At 32.2% G+C, this 22,730-nt stretch overlaps 1 protein-coding gene across 2 annotated transcripts in view; it reads left to right on the forward strand.

Moving 5' to 3' along the window:
- Positions 1–22,730, forward strand: part of LOC148599628 (dipeptidyl peptidase 4-like) — a 162,224-nt gene that overhangs the window by 22,347 nt on the left and 117,147 nt on the right. Inside the window, exon 1 of one of the 2 annotated variants that reach the window (XM_088559852.1) lies at positions 17,348–17,508. The exons of the other annotated variant lie outside the window; for it this stretch is intronic. Coding sequence (XP_088415978.1) covers positions 17,416–17,508 — 93 coding nt within the window. The 5' untranslated portion in view covers positions 17,348–17,415. Of the gene's footprint in view, positions 1–17,347; positions 17,509–22,730 lie in introns of those variants that run through there. 2 annotated transcript variants of the gene reach the window in all.

Here is a 22,730-nt window from a genome sequence, read left to right on the forward strand (position 1 = left end):
GAAGCTGCACTCACTGTTTTATATCTGTCGCATTGACATTTATTAGAATAATGCAGAATGCTACATTGTCACATTTACGATCTTATATAAAACACTCTAAAACCATCTGTGTTTGAATAGAGTAACAAAATATCAGCAGCAGCTAACATAAATAAAAACCCATATAGTCAACATCTAGACTGCTTCCCGATCGCAATATTCAGTATGTTACACATATAAAAGATAGTGTATTGCTATCATAATACGAATTTGAAGTGCTTCTTGTTCAGTGCAGACTGTCCCGAAATTATCTATTTCAGCAATTTTTACGTAAAATTTTAATTTCAATTGTTACATGTATACATTCAAAATTTTCTTCTTTTTTTCACATCAAATTTACTGTCAACGTTAGATTAGTGTGTTGACTTCTTAGATTCTAGAGGTAAACAAGTAAATTACTTAAGTGTGTTTGTTTTGGGATATTACTTCACCGATATATAATATAACATAATTATTTGATTTTAAGATAAGTAATCATTATCATTTTTAACGGGAAGACAAATGATGTTTATTGGTGTTTTCACTATGGTGTACATGTTTTTCTATGTATGATAAACAATATAGTTCATTTAAAACAATGTTAGCGACTCAATGTCTAAATGATTTCTTTTGACGTTCAATTTATCAATGCTCTATATCATTTTTTATGGTCGATATGATTGGTCGAATTTTCGACGAAGTTAGTTTGTAATTTTGTTTAACCGTTTGAATATGAAAAATAACTTTCTTCAGAAATAGTAAGTGTACTTTAACTAAAGCGCTTTCGCTGGACTCTTTAAGAATAATATTGATTTCAAAGGGTTGTGCAATTTTATAAGGTCGTTTACGCTAGGACAATACAAGCGGATCAAGTCAATGGGTCGGTATGCTAGTCTTGGAGGTATAAGCATTTGCAATTTTAGCGGGAAAAGGATTTATTTTAATTTTAATATGCTTTGCCTCTATCTATTAAAATTCCCGTAGAAATAACAAGAAGTAATTACAAAATTCTCAATTATTCAAAATCAATTATTAAGAGATGATTAATGAAATCAGGAAAAAACGTTGGGGTCACTTGGTAAAAACTATTATTGATATGAAATGGATAAAGTCAGAGGATTTCGAAAATCCGACAATTGCTGAACACGAACAATGAACATCCTTAAGTAATGTAGAAAAGCTAGAGAAAAATGATTATTGTAATGATTATATAAAGAAGTTATGACATGAAAACAAAATACTATCGAAAATCACAATTGCTACATTTTATACACACAAAAAAAACATGAAAAAAGATAGCTTGCGATTCTGAATAAAACTAAGGAAAAGGAATACTAAAAATATATTTTGTCTAAAATTGTCTTTCTTTTCATAGATATTTATACGTTCTCTTGTTTGTTTTTATTACTTATGTTACATCATTTACCATTTAAAGGATCTACAATTAAATTCATTATAAACGTGTATATTTTGAATTGTCTTTTCTTTTATACAGAACAACATTTTTCATAGTCGTGATTCCGTATAATGGATATAGATGAAGCTTTAATTCTCAGCCAAATCAGTCGGTATAGTATCTTACCCTACCGGTGCACCTGGTCCATGCTCCCAGTTTTTAGTGGAGTTCAAGTTGCTCATTTGCTTTTGTGACTTTGTATGTATGATTTTAGTTACTCTATGTTCTTTGTCGTGTATGTCTGTTTTCCATGTCTGGTCTTTGTCCCTGGGTTGCATTCTTTTGATGACCGCTATAACCTTGGTTCCGTTGATTACTCTTGCAGTAGATTAAAATTCTTAAGTAGCACTCCAGCTAAGGATCAGGCAAAATGTGATTCATGGGTAAAAAGCCTACATATTTTTTAATTTTGATATTTTGTTTGAAATGCCATAGTAAACACAAATTAACATGTGGTTTTTCATATAACCCGTGACCTTAGGAGATAAAAATTGTATAGAATGCACTGTATATTTCAAAATTAGGGGAGATAACTCTGTAAATGACACTCAAATACAATAGAATCTACTGGATTTTCAATGTTTATTATCTTCTAAGAGCAGGCAGTTTTGAATGAATAATTACACATTTCATAGTATAGACCCATAAAACAACTTAATTACAAAAATAAAAATATGTAGCCTTTTTTCGGGTGTAACACATTTTTCAGATTTTGCATGATTCTTCAAAGACAGCTACTTAATTCTTAACTTATATGGCCGTGGATTGCTTATGTTGTGACATTTGTTCTAATGACTCTTTGATAAAAATGGTTTTGCATGCATAGAAAATATCTCACCATCATGATTGACAGTATTAATTCATTAAGTAAATCAATTTTGAACATTTTAGTTTATTTAAAATACTTCAAATACAATCAAATACAACGCCATTGCAGACATGAATATTTCCCACGATCTAGATTTAAAAAAATATTTGATGAGCCTCATCATGTTAACCACTCTACGGAGAAAGTTATTATTCATATAAATCATTTGTTTGAAGTAACAATCTTTATGTAAATCAGAGAATAAAAATGAAATGTAAAGAATATAAAGAATATTGGCCCAAATTTCTTGCCTTCTTTTCAATACTTTTTGCCTCTGACGGAGGCCGTAAGGTCGAATATTTTGGCCAATTTTCTTTAGATTTTCAATGTTTATTTTGTATATTACTTGTATGTTGTTTTTTCACCTTTTAAACGTGGCTTTTGTTAATTTATTCATATATTCTAATATGCGCTTAATCTGAGCAACGTCTCAACATGTATCTTTTTATTTAATGTAAATCAGACGATGTAACTTATGCATGTCAGAAACCCATCAAATTCACTTTTATTTCTTATCCAGAAACAATGAAAGACCATATAGCCTATGAAAGTTCAGGTTGTTGCACTTGTGAGATACATAAATTATGGATTATGTGTAAATTTGGCACTTTCCAAGAGTTATCTTTCTTGATTTGGTTAAGTGCAAGATTTGAATACAATGCGTAAATATACTGCATATAAATATTCATATTGATATTGCATTGTTTATTCGGTGGACCTTTTTATACTATGGATTTCTTCTACCAAAGGCAGTGTCTGAGTTTCATATGGATTGATTATTTAAGTACTTCTCTATCTAAGCATCAGGCATGAGATGTGGCCAATGAAGAAAAAAAACTGATTTAGATTTATTGTATAATCCAAATATTTAACCTCAATACCTCAAGAAATAACCTTAACAGTTTTTGTAAAGTTTCCTGTTTAATATATTGTTTGCTCAAATTTTGATAGAATGCAATTTTGATTTTTTTTCCCGCACTTATATATAAAATATCAACGGAAGCAATATATTTATGTCACAGATGCAAATTTAGATGTTTTTTAAGTTATTTCTAGATGTTTTGAATATATTTAAGGCAAAAATACTGAGTTAAAAAAATGATGTACTACCCAATATCTGATTCTTATGCACAATTGTACTAAATGCTCAAATGTTTTATCGATTCACTGTCTTTTTCATTTTTCATTTAGTCAAATGTTATTGACTGCTTAGATGTGGTCAACTTCATTCATTAAGACAGTCTCTCAACTAAACTATTTTTGGACTAAAAAAAAATTCTAGTTAGGGTAGGCGTTCTGTTTACTTAGAATATCACATAATTTGAGATTGATATATAAAGAATACTTACAATGTCATGTTATCGAACCACCCAAGGTTCAATTTATACATATTTTACTATACCAGATGTTGCTTCATGTGATTCGACAGGACTAAATGAGATAAAAAAAGTATCGTATGAGAACAGAAAAAAAGGGTCAAGATAGTCTTTAAAGTTATTAATAAGGAGTTATGTTCTATGTATTACAACATTTTTGTCCAATTTTCTGTCAAATAAACTATGCACTTTATATCCTTATGTACACGCTTTTATCTATTCGTTTAGTGAATTTATTAGAAACAAGTCACGAGGACGTATTTACTTCGTATCTTCTAAATACTTAATGCGTTTTAAAATTTCCCCAACGTCTTTCAAACAAAATAAAGTGCTTTATCCTTAAATGACGTACTGAAGTTTCCATTTCAGACGATGGAACAACGCCAGTACAAATACTGCAACAACAGGACTTTAAACAAATGTTGCATATAAAGCGTCTAAACGATATTGATTTAGTCAGCTTGAGTGCTCCAAAATCTATAAAGACATTATGATATCCAAATAAATTTGTCTAATTCTATTTACCGAGCGAGGGTGTACATCCCAATAGAGGCAGTTGTCAAAATATTACATAAAGCTTAAATGATTTCTAGACATGTTGATGTTTGTAGACGTATGGTTTGTTTTGCTGGGTTTTATTTATGACTAACTTCCATTTACACCAAAGTGGAAGCTTTAGTCGTTAAGTTATATACGAATAGACTATTTATAGAAATTGTCATTTTGGTCATGGATATTTTAAATTTCAATGTTTTTTCAGTGCAAACAGACAACAAAAGTGAAAATGAACTATTGTAAGAACACTTGGGCATATTCTGCTGAAATTATGCTGAATGTGAAACCTGTCTAAAACAAATCCCTTTCGAACTGTTGAATTCGGTTGGTAAAGACAGGTGTTTAGTTCATTCAGTTCCAAAATACATTTTGACTGACAAAATGGGACTTCAAATATGTATGTATAAAGCAGGTGTTCGGTTTATTCAAGGTTTGGTTTAGACAGAATTTCTATTTGGCTTAGATAAATTTCACTGTATTTTGAGTAAAAGAAACTTTTGAAAAAAACGAACTTTGCAGTAATGTGTGGTGACTTCTTTCAACTTTGAACCAAAATTTGTACAGGTAAAGTTAATAATTTCACCCTTTTATAATTTAAAAAAATATATGCTCTCTTACTTGTTAAGAAATGAAACAGAGACAAAAGAGGCTTTATCAACAAGGAACATCAAAGTTGATAAACAGGAAATATGCCAATAAAAAGTAGAGGTCGTTTGTCATATTGTAAAACCGCACTTTAAGTCTAAAGCGATTGCACAATTGTACATTTTTTAAAGTTTCTTACAAACGTGTAACATGTTGTCCCTGTAGATTATTTGGAGAATTGCTATGTCGTATCTTTATATCAAATGCATTTCAAAATCTGTAATTTAGCTATGGGAACAATTTAGAAGCAGGATGTTACTACATTTGAAAGTATACTTGATAGTGATGAGACGGATGATATTGGTTTCAATTAGCTGAGACAGTTGACGAAAATTTACCTTTATGACACTTTCATTATACAATTGCATTTTTTTTCTATGAAATTTGCTATAGAGTCTTTAATATCCTAATTATTGATCAATCCTTTATATTATTCTGAAATTCAATGTTTACGTTAATACATATATGTTCATCAGATAACTAACTGGATTTGGCAGGTTTTATTCAAACTCATTCTCAATATGCTACCATTCAATTTTGTGTCTATACAGTAAAAAAGAAAGTAATAAAATTAAGAATATATACATTGTACAGTGAGGCATGAACTATCCAAAACCTGTCTAAACAAGACACTTTTTGAAGTCCTTTCTCATTTTATCAATATTTTTTAAACCTGGATAAACCGAACACTTGTACAAACTGTACAGATTCTAAGCTTCAAAAAGTGTGCAAGTCTTCATGTTTCACTGAATACGCACATGTGTGCGCTTTTTCGCAGGTTTAAGGCATTGTCTAGAAATTCATGGTTTAACACTGTTTCTGAAAGGACAGTTATTAATTAGTGGGTTTTCTTTGGAGAACAAAATTCAAATTATGGTATTCAAAGCGCCAGAAAGTGATAGCTTTGAAAGTACTAAGATCATGAATTTAGTCTTACAGGAAATTATGTATTGTGGAAATTTTCATACAGGGCAAGAGTATTACGTACCTTCTATACGAATTCATTTATCATATGGTTATTAATAATTACTTAACTTTAAAATGTTTGTCTTTAAAATGTTTCAAATATGCCATTATAGTAGGTTTTCTGGGCATGGTTTAGCCAGAAAGTCCGATGTACGTACATTAAGAAATATTGGTCTCAAAAATTAGGGACAAGAAGTGTTAATTAGCGTCATGAAGTAACAAGAGCCGTCAAGATTCTAAACAAGCTACAAGAGGAGGAAAAGCTACAAGAAGATTTCAAATACATCTATATATCTAACGCCCTCTTACAGGTTATAACTCTCTTATATTACACCAACTGACAAATGAAAAAGGCACATTGATAATTGTATAAAGTTGGAACGCCCTGCATGTTTGAGATAAAACTGAAATGCTTATTTGTGCAATAGATGATTCCTGTACACAGTTAATCTAAAAAAAAATCAGGGACCTCTGTAAACCAACACTTTTAAAAATCCTTTATAGCCGTTCAAATATATCGTTAACCTTTGTCAATCAAATATCTCTCTAGACTGCACTTATTTAATAGTATTCAAGAGAACCAAGGTTCTAGCGGAAATCAAAAGATTGTAATCTAGGGACAAAGAACAAACATGGAAACATACATACGCAACAAAGAACATTAAGTAACTAAAATAATAATAAAAAGTAACAAAAGCCAATGAGCAACTCGGACTACACTAAAAACTGGGAGCATGAAGCAGGTAAGTAAGCGTCCTCTGCTTTTCTAGAAACACCCGTCGAGTTGCTCCGGGATAAATGAAAGAGGAAAGGAAAACTATGACACGATGAACAAATCAGTTTTCATAGTGCGGATGGATACACCGTAACGATCCACGTGTTCATGATGGCGACCATAAAACTTCTGTAATGATGACTTTAACCTTGTAGCAAAATACAAATGTTCCAGAAGCCAAACTGTAAGAAGTCTAGGGCGATACAAAAAGTCTGCGTAGTTACGGCAAGCTCTGGCATAACGTATAAGTTGTGATATGAAAACTCTATACGCAGGTGCTGAAGGGATGTTGCCAAGATGAAAGGAAAATTGACAATTCTGAATGAAGTGTCAACACGTGTATCGTAAAGTTTGGTCAATAGTGATCCTTTACCACCGATCACTAAATGTAGGTCAAGATATGAGGCTGACTTCACAGTGACTGTAGTATACCTTATCTCAAGTTCTTTGGGGTAGATGCGACGTATCAAGTCCCTGAAACTAGGATTGTTTAACGATAGTACGTCATCTATATAGCGGAAACTGAGATTAAAGGATTTAGCTAAATTATGTTCTTTCTTTCGGATTTGATCAGCTATAAAGTCAACTTTATAACATAAGAGTGCAGGAATAGGCCAGCAAGTAGAGGAGCACAATTTGTTCCCATTGGAATGCCGACCGTTTGTTGAATAATGCGTCCACCACACTGGAAAAATATGTTGTCGATTAAAACTGTTTTGAAAATATTTTCTTATGTATATTTGGAAGATGATTTGGAATTTATTTTTTTTTATTTTTTCTAAAATTCCACATGTTGTTTTGTTAAGTGAGATTTCACTATATAAACTCATTAGTAAAACATTCGGGTTTTATTATATATCTTATTATAGTAGCAATTGTCCATACGCCTCATAGTTTTGGTTTTATTTAAAGACTTGTTATTACTATGCAATGGACTTGTCTATAAAACTGCGAATTCAAAATGTTATTTGCTACCATTGTAGATGCGTTTCTATCCAACAGAACTTGAAAAAAATAAAAATGTATCTTTTTTGAATAATAGAAATTTATTTTGAAACGAGTTCGTTTTGAAATTTCAGACAATACAAACCAGGTCAAATCTTTGTTTTTTTATGTTTTTATTCTTGTGTTGTTTGCTTTGATTTTATTTTTGATTATTTTTGACTAATGAAGGACACATTTTTTAACGGATCATGTGACTTTTATTGCCTAGACGAAGAATCATTGTTCTAATCGAAATGTTCTTTGATTGCATTTTCATAAGCACAATCTTGTGAAATTAATCTCGAATTTCTAAATAAATTTACGACACTGTAACGACTTAATATAAATATGTGACTACCGTGGAGGTTATTTATCTCCCCTACATTTGCAATCAATTTCGCAGACGACTAAATTATCTTTTGTCTAGCATACTTATACATTCTGTAATTGAATACTTCTTTTTTTTTCTATTTCATCGATGAAAATAACATTCCATGCAGTGGAGGTCGCTTTGGAAAAAAATAAACTATTCCGTTGACATTTTTTTCTATTAACCTCTTGAGGAGTTGAAAGTATTCCTCATGTCATTTGTCCGTAAGTCAGACTTTTGTTTGCAAAATGATTATTACAGAACCAGTCAACAAGAAATTGAATGCACTGCATCGAACCATAAAATACTAGTCATGTTAAAGTTTAATGAAGTTTGAACTAAATTTGTGCAGTTTAGCCCCCTTTGATCTCCATATTTGGTTTCTCTAATCGGTTTATAAACTTGTTGGAATGTTTCATTATTTGCTTTGTTAGACCTAAACATTTGTTTTTCATGTTTATCATGGTGGTCCTAATAATGTGAAAAACATACGAGAAACATGTTTTCAGGGATTTTCAAAACAAATGTTGCAATTTTTCTGTGTAATAAGTGGAATGTATGTATGTATGTTTATTACCGCTGTTGGGATTTGAATGTAAATTATAGGATTATATCATAACAGTATTTTGCGACATTGTTTTTTTTTTCTTTTCTATATTTGTAATGAGCGATTGTCTCTGAAGAACACCGGAGTTTCATGGGGCAAAAACAATTATATTGATAGAACGAAGAACCCATTTGAGTAATCGGCAATCAATTTAAGGAGGTAGACCTAAGATAAGGGACAAACCTCTTAATATCAGTGATATGTGTGTATCATATTCAATTTCACCCAAGCTTATCAAACTTTCATTTCCAAAATGGCATCATTAATTGTTTTGGGTTAGACCGTAATGCCACGTCGTCAAACCAACTATTTTATGTCACAAAGATACAACACTTGTATCGGGAAAGTTCCCATTTCATGGTATATTGAAGTATGATGTTTTTGAATGGGACGGATGGTGAAAATATTTTTTTTTAAACTAATTACTGATATGATAAAAATGTATCAAATTTAACTAGACAAAATATTTAAATGTGGAAGAATTCAAAACATACAATTCAATTTGATAATGTTAATATTTCATAAAGAAGAATGAAATGGGAATTCAAAGGGGGATGGGGATTCTTCTATGGAGAGTGGGAAAATCTCAGTGGGGAATGGGGGTGTTGTAAATTGAACGTTAATTCTACTCAAGAGCTGATACACCTCCTACTTCTATTATTATCTTGAACAAATGTCTTATATCAATGACAATTGGTTGAATACAAAATGTACCAGTCTTATACATTGTAAATTTTGATATGCTGTACACGTGTTTCAAGGAATAACCTCTCACCAGCAGCATTAAAATCAAATATGCAGGAAGATCATTATCAAAATATTAGTTGTACACAAGCAGTCTTCAAAACCTAAATTATCGAAAGAGGAAGCCAAATCCACCACCGAGAGGTTCTATCATATGCAATGAAAGGAATGAAATCTCAGTGTTTTACGTAATGTTCAATTTGGAATACTGCAAGTTATCATAAATAGGGTACATAAATATGATATAATTCGGCGTCACACAAGTCTGACTACTTGAAATAATGTATTAGGGTATCATTTTCGTACACCACTTATGAACGATTCTGTTGCCTATTTTAAGATGCCATTTAGTTTAACAAGATATGCCGTCCTTTGCCAACTGTGTATATAGTTTATATATTTCATAAACTTGGTGTATTATACTGGTATTTTCAAAATATTTTTTTATGTTCTTAATTGTCAATTGAGTTCTTACCACCTGATCTAGCCACGAAAAACAAATTCTTTATACTTTCAGTGTTATTACGCATATTTATCCTGGAAAAGGAAAAGAATAATAATAAATTGGGTCCTTATCAATAGGTACACTACGTGTATGGGAAATACTTCACATTTTATGATATATCGGGGGTTGGGAATTCGGATGAGGATTTAAATTTAGAAAATTTGGATTAATTACTTTAGTATTTATCTATATGATAGAAATGAATTAAATCTAATAAAAAAAAACAGTTTAAATGTAAAAAAAAATAAAAATATTAAATATAATTTTATAATGTACATATCTGATACGAAATATTCAATGGGATTCTATGGAGATGGGGATTTTTATGGGGAATTGGGATGGGGACAATGGGTAATGGTGAGTGGAGGTGGTGTATGGTATAAATGGAAAGTTACACCATTCAAGAGCTGTATGTTACCTAAAATTCATCATGTATCTTGTGTCTTTCTTTTTCTTAGTTGACATCTTACGACTTGCCTGCTGACCAAGTTTCCTCATTTTTCCTCACAAGAAAAAGTGACACATATGTATTCATATGTTTTACAACTTATAAAAATATATGTTCAGGACCAATATTGACATTTGTTTTTTGTGCCTATGAATATACAAGGAAGCAATAGTTTTTTTTTCCAAATTACACGAAATCTATACCTTTTTCGTACATTTACCTATTTTTTTAGGAGTTAATCTGTTAGTCTTAAACATGTGTTTTTATACGTTTTTCTCGGTGGTCCTAATAATATGAAAAACATATGAGGAACATGTTTTGTTATAAAACATGTACAAAACATATCCTGCAGTTTTTTCCTGTGTAATAAGTTGAATGTTTGTTTGTAATCGTGACTTAAATGTTTATAGTAACATTATATCATAACAGTATTTTGCGGCCATTTTTCTTTTCTATATTAATAATTAGCATTTAAAAAACATTGGTGTTTCATGCGGCAAAAAATTTGTTGAGCACGATAGAGCAAAGAGCCCAGTTAAGTAATCGGCAATCAATTTAAGGAGGTAGACCTAGGGTAAGTCACATAACTCTTACAAATCATTTGAAAGTTTGTATTCAGCATTTTACATCAATCTCATTTAAATATCAAGGTAACTTGGATTGTTTTCATTCCATCTCAAATGAAAGCTTGATAGGCTTTGGTGAAATTATATATGATACAAACATGTCACTAATTTCAACAGTTATGTCCCTCACCCGAGGTCGATCTCCTTAAGTGAGTTTCCATTATCTACATTTTATTTCAACTTCAGAACATTCATGACCAAACAAATATGTTGTTCATTTATGTATTAAGTCGTCTTTGATATCTAAACATTTTTGGCGTAATCAAGTAAAATATATCATGTATTGCATTAATCATTATCGTGAAACTAAAATTGTTATTTGATGTTTTATATTTCGCTAATAGTCTCATCATAGTGTAGGTATACGATAGTCTGACACTATTGATTATGGTATGATTGGTCGTATCATTGCATGGCTGTCTGTCATACATTCTTGTAATACGCAAGATGAAAATACATAGTCTTATGCTTTATCCAATGAAAGGAATAAACAATTATAAAAAAATATCACAACTTTCACAAAGTTTAAATGTGTTTTACTGAGTTACCTAAAATAAATAAATAAGACGTTGACCGAATTTTATCTCAGTTATCATTAGGCGATACAAACACTCTTTTGTTCAAATGAATAACCTCGAGGATCCCTCCATTTATTCAGGAAACGCCAAAGATATAGGTTAGCAAAAACGTACTATTCTCAAAATTTATAAGTATTTTGTCATTCTGAACCATCTCAATGTACTTCATAGTCTTTCTCTCCATGACTGTTAATTTTTGACCGATTATTTTATATAGGATTTAACCTCTGTTCAGCGATTCTACCCGAGAACACATATTGTGTGATCAGCAAATAAGTATCGGAGAAGGAAAAACCTAAAAACGTTTTAAATCAAGATCTATCTACGTTTTAGACGTAATGCTGCTGATGACGGGTTACTCTTACATCATACTGTAATGAACAGTTTTATATGAGTGGTATTCTTTTATTTACTATGTATCTATTTACTATATTATCTATCCATCCAATTATGACTCTCTTTCCTAAATACGATTGCATATGAATTATTCAACAACAAATCAAAGGTATAAACAGATATTGATTTACAAAAATTCACAGTTCACAGTATTTCTAATGATAAACGATCACATATATGATAAAAAGTGGTCCATAGCATTCTTTATCATAAAAAATATAACTGTCTGCAAAGCATAAAGTGCCACATATTAGAATCATCTGGTTTACAACATATGATTTTAATGTAAATCGAGCATGATGTGATAATCACATATTTCAGTAAATTGATTATAATTAACATATGTCTCAAAGTATAATTAACATATGTCTCAAAGCTACGGTTAACATATGTCTCAAAGCTACAGTTAACGTATGTCTCAAAGCTACAGTTAACATATGTCTCAAAGCTATAATTAACATATGAGAATCAGACAATAATCAAAAGAGACTGTCATATAATCATAATAATTAAAGATATAGAATTCAATTTGTGTAATTGCACTTTTTCGTGTTTTATACCTTCTGTTTGTCTGTCCGTCTGTCTGTCTGCCCTTAACGTATTATAACTGCAAATCTTCTGTTTGAGGTGAATCAGATCGTGTGTGTACCTGGTAAATAAACGAATAAAAACCAAATATATGAATTATCGTACAATTTTCATTTGATTACTATATAATTTTATATAATTCGTCCACTTTCTGTCTATCATATGTGGCACTTTTGATTGTGTATAATGTATATTTCATTTGTAATTCAATGTGTTTTCCAATATCGTTCTTCCTTTAGTAAATTAATGACATAAAACAACCAATCAGTTTATAACATTCACATACAAAACATGATTGTGATTACAAGTATACAGTATAGTACGTTCTGCAACGTTTTTGTACTGTTCGTGGGGGGACATATATTAGCTCAAAAGAAATCACCTTTTCATTAGTAAATCAAACACAAAACGCCTTGTGTACATGTCTTACATCATGACGATTTCGTTGCAAGATTGCTTGATATTGTAGAAACAAAGAATCTTAGTACAAATATTGCGTAATCGTCCTTTAAATAACATGCCATCTGTTTTTCCTGCATCTGTTTTGTTTGATTGTATGTAGATCACGACAAGACCTATAGATAATAACAATTGTTAATTGATCGCCTCCACAATTATAATTTTAAGAACTTAGCTAATTAACTTTAATAATTATTGCCTTTCCCATATCATTTTTCAAGACTTTTGGCAATCTTAACAAAATTGTCTAATTTCTTATTTGTTTGTTTTACCCACAGCAGTGCATATGCTATTAATTTTTAAATACTCTATGTTAGTGCAAGTTTGTGTAAGAATCAGGCAAAATGAGACAAACAGATACATGGATGTCAAAACCCAAACGGTCTGAAAACATGATTTCATTCAAGGGAGCTCCCTTTATTTTTTTATGGATTTGCTCAGGACTTTTTTTTTCAACAAATGAGGTTTTTGACAGAGTTATCTTACCTTGAAATGTTCCTTTTTAGTGAAATTCATTGAAAATATAGTTCACTTTTTGTTTTTCCCCGATTCTGATTTTTTTAAAATATCATGTTTCACCAACTGCCTGAATCTTACAGATACTGACACATAAATATATATCGTGGTATCTTGAATTCGGGAAATAATATGGACACTATTTTTTTACTTATAAATTCAACTACTAAACACTGTTCATTTTGGAAGAAGTCTAAAATTCTTTATAAACATGAAAATAAAACTCCAGATTCAGAGTAAGTGTGTTTCTAATATAATTGATTCATATTTGGTTTAGAAAGTGATCATTTGTTATTTATTGGGATAAGATTGAATTCATGCCTTAAACCCCTTCAAAATTATTTGCACAATTTATATATGTATATATTTGAGAAGTCTATTGGGATGTGATCAAAACCATCTTACTAGTTAGTGCATTACTATATAAACATATTGCTTGCAAGACTTGGATCAACATAGCATGTTGATACAAGGATGTATTTCTATATATACCTAATATACACCCAAACTCTGAAATTGATGCGAGGGTGCAAATTTCCGATGCAAATTTGGTCGCTCCCTCAGCTTCATTTGAACCCGTTTTCTGCTCAATATATATATATATTTCTGAACAAAAAACAGAAGAAGTTAATGTATTTAATATCCTAAAAAAAGTTTGTCTAGCAAAATAATTATAGTTAAATATAAAATACTACAGAGAATAGATAACCGTTTAGCCTATGATACCATATAACTTGAATATATCATTCACATATCAGATTTTTTGTAAAGATTAAGATATATGTTTTATGCTTATAAGTTTCCCTATAACGTAGAAGCACTAATAACTATAGGGCTCATAGAGAACATACTGTAGCTATATGAAGATTGTAAACAGCAAAATGCAATACGGTGTTATGATGTGAACAAAAAGTCCAACGCTCTAGATCATTCGACCAACTAGGCTATAGACATCCAACGCTCTAGATCATTTGATCAACTAGGCTATAGACATCCAATGCTCTAGATCATTCGACCAACTAGGCTATAGACATCCAACGCTCTAGATCATTTGATCAACTAGGCTATAGACATCCAACGCTCTAGATCATTCGACCAACTAGGCTATAGACATCCAACGCTCTAGATCATTCGACCAACTAGGCTATAGACATCCAATGCTCTAGATCATTCGACCAACTAGGCTATAGACATCCAACGCTCTAGATCATTCGACCAACTAGGCTATAGACATCCAACGCTCTAGATCATTCGACCAACTAGGCTATAGACATCCAACGCTCTAGATCATTTGATCAACTAGGCTATAGACATCCAACGCTCTAGATCATTCGACCAACTAGGCTATAGACATCCAACGCTCTAGATCATTCGACCAACTAGGCTATAGACATCCAACGCTCTAGATCATTCGACCAACTAGGCTATAGACATCCAACGCTCTAGATCATTCGACCAACTAGGCTATAGACATCCAACGCTCTAGATCATTCGACCAACTAGGCTATAGACATCCAACGCTCTAGATCATTCGACCAACTAGGCTATAGACATCCAACGCTCTAGATCATTCGACCAACTAGGCTATAGACATCCAACGCTCTAGATCATTCGACCAACTAGGCTATAGACATCCAACGCTCTAGATCATTCGACCAACTAGGCTATAGACATCCAATGCTCTAGATCATTCGACCAACTAGGCTATAGACATCCAACGCTCTAGATCATTTGACCAACTAGGCTATAGACATCCAACGCTCTAGATCATTTGATCAACTAGGCTATAGACATCCAACGCTCTAGATCATTCGACCAACTAGGCTATAGACATCCAACGCTCTAGATCATTCGACCAACTAGGCTATAGACATCCAACGCTCTAGATCATTCGACCAACTAGGCTATAGACATCCAACGCTCTAGATCATTTGATCAACTAGGCTATAGACATCCAACGCTCTAGATCATTCGACCAACTAGGCTATAGACATCCAACGCTCTAGATCATTCGACCAACTAGGCTATAGACATCCAATGCTCTAGATCATTCGACCAACTAGGCTATAGACATCCAACGCTCTAGATCATTCGACCAACTAGGCTATAGACATCCAACGCTCTAGATCATTCGACCAACTAGGCTATAGACATCCAACGCTCTAGATCATTTGATCAACTAGGCTATAGACATCCAACGCTCTAGATCATTCGACCAACTAGGCTATAGACATCCAACGCTCTAGATCATTCGACCAACTAGGCTATAGACATCCAACGCTCTAGATCATTCGACCAACTAGGCTATAGACATCCAACGCTCTAGATCATTCGACCAACTAGGCTATAGACATCCAACGCTCTAGATCATTCGACCAACTAGGCTATAGACATCCAACGCTCTAGATCATTCGACCAACTAGGCTATAGACATCCAACGCTCTAGATCATTCGACCAACTAGGCTATAGACATCCAACGCTCTAGATCATTCGACCAACTAGGCTATAGACATCCAACGCTCTAGATCATTTGACCAACTAGGCTATAGACATCCAACGCTCTAGATCATTTGATCAACTAGGCTATAGACATCCAACGCTCTAGATCATTCGACCAACTAGGCTATAGACATCCAACGCTCTAGATCATTCGACCAACTAGGCTATAGACATCCAACGCTCTAGATCATTCGACCAACTAGGCTATAGACATCCAACGCTCTAGATCATTCGACCAACTAGGCTATAGACATCCAACGCTCTAGATCATTCGACCAACTAGGCTATAGACATCCAACGCTCTAGATCATTTGATCAACTAGGCTATATAAAATATAATGATAAACTAAACTAAGACTGTTAGTGTGGTTTCTCACAGATACTGATTTAGAAATAAAAAAAAAGATCGTTCGTTTTTTCTTACACGCATGAACCACTTCCTGTCTAATTTGTTTAATTTTGACTGTCATTAAAGACATTCTATTACGCAGAAAATAATACCATGATATTTTTCCATACTACTTTACAGATTTAAAGGGCACAAATATGTATCTCTTAAAAAAAACAACGTTGTCAATGAACTAGTCCATTACTTTTTTAAGTTACATTGAGTCTAGGAAACTTGTCTATACGTTTTTTTTTTTTATTATTTCCTGACACTTCTTACTATAATCACTATGCCATTGATTTGAATAACAGTATGATATTACATTCGCATGTACAATTATTTAACATGGCAGTACACCAAAACGTTAAGTAGATTAACAAAACAAGCATACACCTTGGTTTTACCATTTACTATCTAATACTATCAGGGTAAAATAAATATTCAATTTATAATTCCAGGAATAACGAGATGATTGTAGTAACAATATTACCGCCATTATACCTCTCGGTCATATTATAAATAATTTATACCTTAGCAGCTTTTAAATGGCCGAGTAAGAGTTTATGACGGCTTGCTCTGTTGATTATAGAATTCAAGGAAAAATTGACGATTGAATTTGTATTGAATATACTAGATGTTGCGTTCCGAACATTAATAGTTGGTTATGAATTTAGTATCGCGTTTCAATTTATCTGGGCTTTTTATATGTAGTATTGTATTGTTCTTTTTTCCGCAGTGAACTTGAATAGGATGCCTCAATAAATGCTGCGGTGATAAAGGTTTAATTGATGTTAGTGAAATACTTTAATTGATGAAATGCAATGTTAGGAGTGTGTTGATTGTTTTTCTAAGGAGTTGTTCAACAAGTTTTAAAAATATAAATAAACGATTAAGTGCTTTAAACTTTTTTTTGGTTTATTTAATGAAAAAAAAGTTTTTCGCTTTTTTGCGGTATTTGTGTAGACTAAATCCGGGATGTTAAAAAACGGGTAGACAAGTTCAGAAATTATATTCAACTTAAACATAGTAAGACAATAGTCCAAAAGTATGAATTCTGCATCTACTGTTACCGTTAAAAACAGTTCTTCGGAGAGGAAAACTAGCAAGCAACAGAAACCTGGACAACCAGTCGATCTAGAGGTAAGACAAATTTTAATTTTGAAAAAATACATCACAATGAATACCGCATCTGAATTTTTCAACAATATAAAGGTATTTAAAATCAAAGTTTTCACACTAAATTCTTTATAGTATGTGTGGTGTGTTTACTCTAGTATAAAAAAGGAGGCTGTTAATGTAAAAATCCGGTTGATCCTATGACATGGTTGGCACAGGGTAAATTTTATCCCGCTAAATGTGTTGTTCCAATATAATATTTATATCATATGAATATGTCAATAGAGTATATAAGTCTCGTTCTAGATTCATTTTTTACCGGAATTTCCGGGTACTCGAAACGCTGTATAACAATGCAAAATCTTCTAGTTCATGATTGTCATACTATATTTATTATGTAGAAATAGTTATTTGTCATTTTTATCGGTATTTTTTTACACAGAAAGATTTTTTCCCTTAACACTGAACTCAACGCTTTCTAAATGACAAATATCTATGTTTTTGAATCGTAGACTAGGACCAATTCTCGTGAAATCACGGGGTCACATGACGAGACTTACATGCCTTATAGTAAAAAGACTTTTTAAAGGACAATGGATGACTCGTAAAAAATTTTAAAGTTCCCTAACAATGCAACCAAATTTTGCTAAAAACAAATTAATGAGTTATCTCCCTTGTCAGTGGATTTCAATGGTTTCGGTGTATATTTTTTTCTCTTTAACCTTTGTATTTCATAAAACAAAACAAACAAAAAACTTTGAGAAAGGATGCATTTTAATCTGAAATGGATAAAAATACATAGAAAACAAAATTTGTTTTGTGCCTCCCACTGCCTGTGTTTTGTATGGACATCCTCTTAAATTGCAACCAATATTGTTTTGCTATTCATTGTCAATAAAAATTGTTGTACCACACTAATGTTTGCTTTTGTTCTGGATACATCCGGATACTCACAATATTAAATGATAAACCATGTGTGCCATTCAAATAAAAACACTTTATAAGTACATCGTAGGAACGATATGTTTTAATTAATATCTTACATTTTCTGTAATAAAATTTCAAGTCGAATATAGAGTTTAAAAAAGTCTTCCCGTGCGATCAAATTAATCTTTCTCTATGTAATAGCACTGATTCTTGCTCTTGTGCAAGAATTTGGCAACTAATACTTGACTTTTTTTACACTCGGCGGGTGTTTCTGTAAACGGAGAGGATGTTACCGGTGCAACTGGTCCATGCTCCCAATGTTTTAGGTGAACCAATGTGCAGGAAAACACACTAAACTAATATCGATGTTCGATTTATTAGCATGTACTTATTTAACGATAGTCATTTCTGTATTCGTCATCATGACCTCGTGGATTGTTAGTGTATATCCATCTGCTCCATGAAAACTGATTTGTTTAAATGGTCATAGTTTTCCTTTCCTCTTTCGTCTACCCTGAACTTGACTTTTATGAGCATCTCAGGGTACTTTTAGAAAAGCAGAGGACACTTACTTTACCGGTGCACCTGGTCCATACTCCCAGTTTTAGTGGCATCCGAGTTGCTGATTTACTTTTTGTTACTTTGTATGTATTATTTTGGCAATTTCATGTTCTTTGTTGTGTATGATAGTTTTTCCAAGTCTGGTATTTGTCTCAGGGTTGCATCCTTTTGATTCTTTCAGATCTGTATGTTTTAGTAAACCACATATTAATACCAATGAACTCAATCAAATCAAGAATTATAACTTTTTCAAAATACCACTTTTATTTGCAATCTGTACGTTCTTATCTCAAAAATGCAACAGCCAATGTTCAAGCTAACCCTGGTTATATTGTCTGTAACGGTTTCTCACTTAGAAAAAATGGAGGCGTATGGGCATTAAGATATGAATATTTCCTACAATATCAACTTCGTTGTAATAATATAAAATTTGTTCATAACATTATTACTCTTATTATAAGATTCTTCATGTTTATAGCCGTTTTTGATTGGTCTTTGCCAGAAAGTTCATACTTGAATGAACTTCGCGAGATCGCTCGTATATGCATGAATGCCAGTCAACTTGAAACCAATATGGCGGCCGTGTAGTTCAAAAGAGTGTGGTAACGACCCAAACGGCATAATTTAACCGTAAGAATAGTTTATTTAATCCACATTGATTTTACCAGCACAGTTTGTTTACAGAGAGTAATTTTCAGCTCGGGGAAAGAAACTTAAAAATACTTAAAATCTAACTACAAGTAAATTTGCCTCACAATTAAATTGTCCCTGAATTAGATTCTATAAATACATTTACCGGTTCAACACATTCAAACAAAAATTCCCAAAGGTCGGAATAGAGTTATAAGGATTAAACAGATATTTTTAGTTCTTTTATGAATGTATGAACGGATCTCTCCACACCTGCCGTTCATTGAGTTTCGGAGCTCCGAGATCCGTCCGTTCATACATGCATGAACGACCGAAAATAGCTATTTAATCCTATAGTAAAATATTTAAATGTGAGGAAAATGATACTAAATTGCATTATTTCATTGTATAGACCTCATAATGACGCTACAATTTTACACCATTTAAAAAAACTGCTGAGAATTGTAAATTTTGTCGTTTTGTTTTTCAGACATTATTACATCTAGAAAAAAAACATGTCCAAACTCAAGAAACAACTTCATATTTGGACATATATTAAACTATGTAATAATGAGTATATTTACTAAATATGTCATATTGAAGTTGTTTCTTTGTTGTGGACGACATTTCCTAGTCAAAAATATGACCCGATATTGACCAAAAAGTACGAAATTTTACAGAATATCTGAATGTTGGAATATTGGTAAACGTAAAGCTATCTTTCTGTCAATTCAATGCAAAAAATTATCAGTAATTTTTTATGTTGTTTCATTTCTGATGAATTCAAGTCTGCAATGTCACAATTAAATCATTCAACAATTTATGATTAATTTTCAGTTGTATTTTAGGGCTAATAAGACACGTTATCGTCAATTCTCTTTTGGTGGGTTTTTGACATGAATCAGCTCCTGTCTGATTGTTGTTAATACTGCCTCTTAAGCTTTCTTGAGCTTTTACAGTAGCACTCAAATTTGTAGTTTATAAATTGTCTTTGTACCATTAGCAAGTAATTAGTGCTATCAATAAAATGCGATAATCTAATTGGATGATCGGCTTTACACATGATGGTTCATGAGCCGATGAAACGCCTCATAATAATATGTATAGGTCACGCCCACAAGTACACATGAACAGAGTGGTCTACTTTAACAGATCACCTTGTATTGCCTTTTTTTCTTTGTATACTTTAAATAAAACGGATGTAGAATTTTAGAAACATGAAATTAATCAAAATAATTGAATATTTTGACCAATCGAAAAGAAAAAGTTTGTTTTCGTGTGCGAGCAGATTCTGCTGTAAATGAGTTAAAGCAAGAAAAGCGTAACCAAGGCAACCACAATTCTATCGGTAATAAGAAAAAAACGTAAACCAGGGACAAATACAAGGCATGGAAAACAGAAAAACACCTGAAAGAACATAACGAAATTAAAATAATACATCCAACGTAACAAAAATAAATGCGAAATTCGACTCCACTAAAAACTTAGAGCAGGTGCACCGGTAGGGTAAGCGTCCAAAAGCGCTTTGGGTCGACAGGAGATTTTCTTTTGCCATCCAAGAATTGTTAAATGACAGAGAATATTTTTACTGAAGAAGAGATTTTAATTGTTCCAAAATAAATGAATGATGTATTCGAAAATGTTGACACTGTATTGTTAGCAGATAGTAATTCATGTATGATTTCAGTTTTGTAGCTTTTTCAACTGAATATATATTGACTCTTCTTAATTAACATTGTGTCATCTACTCAGCAAGCCCTCTAGATTCCATTTTGATTAAATTGTTCTTTAAACCTTGTACTTATCGAACGTTAGAAGCATGACTACAATTATCAAAACACATTATTGAAAACCAATCAGAAGTAAAAGACATCAGTTCCTATGTTGACACTGTAAATATCGTTTTAATTAACCAAGTCTTGAATTACCTGCATGCAAATGAAACCCGGAAATTTCTTTCCGTATTTGTTTTTAATTGCTCAGAGTGTGATTGTTAGGTGGATTAGAAGGTTTGAATCTCTCCTTGTATGAAGTCTCGATTTCAAATAATTGTAGAATTCATAAAAGATTCATAACTGCTTCTGGTTGACAACATATCAATCTGATAACAAGTCAATCAAATGATACGTTTACTTTGTAATAGGAAAGCCGGCATTTGTTTTCAAATGAGGTTAAATCTTTTAATTTTTTGTCTACATGAACACTTGTTTTCTGAGGAAATATTTGGTTTTGACATATACTAATACTAAAGTTAGATATTGCGTTATTATACCAACCGCTCATTCTTCCGTCCCAAGTTGTAATCCACAATTACTCTCAAACCGCTGAGTGAAATTTGATAAATCTTTTACACATTCTCTTTCACATGATACCATTACCATTGTGCACTCCCATTTTATTTTCCCACCTGAATGACTGGGGTCTTTGGAGGTAAGCCTTGAGTATTAACAAGTGAGCTGTGCCAACATAAAATTTGATTGATACGAATGCATTTTAAAACATTCTACCGACCATTTGAGTTGGTTAGCGCCTACCTGATTCAAATGAGCATGTTCGTAAGACCAAACATGCAGTGCTTAGGCTAAATGTACCTCTACCTCTACTGTGAACAGCAGTATTTCCTTTTCTTTTCAAGTTTCTAGTGCCGTCTATGTAATTTATTTCGGATTTATCATTTCAGTAAATAACAAACCAAAATTCTTTTTTTTTTCAAAAATATGAGTTTGCGGCCATTTATGAATAGATTTTAATGACGTCTACACGCACTTCCTGCGTCTTCCATAGATACCTTCTTAGATATTTAGATACGTTAACTGCAATGTAGCATTCTAGCTTGAAGTTAAAGTGTGAAGAAGGCTTGTACTAATGCCTGATGGATGCGGAAATGGATAGTCGGTGCTTGTAAACAAATTGTCTTACTTCAAAAGACTTTGCCAAATACTTATACATGTATATAAATGTATGCTTCCTCGCGGTGGCCTGTTATGTAATACTATTTTTGTAGTGAGTGTTCGGTATTTACAATAAACATTAGATATGGGAAGACTTGTACATGTATAGAAATATCCTATCATCAAAAGTATGCAAATAATATGGTGAATTTGTACGACATGTTAAATAACAAAACT

The sequence above is a fragment of the Perna viridis genome, chromosome 13 (genome assembly GCF_037379345.1).
Source record: "Perna viridis isolate PV_CMFRI_1.1 ecotype Kerala chromosome 13, ASM3737934v1, whole genome shotgun sequence".
Lineage (NCBI taxonomy): Eukaryota > Metazoa > Mollusca > Bivalvia > Mytilida > Mytilidae > Perna > Perna viridis.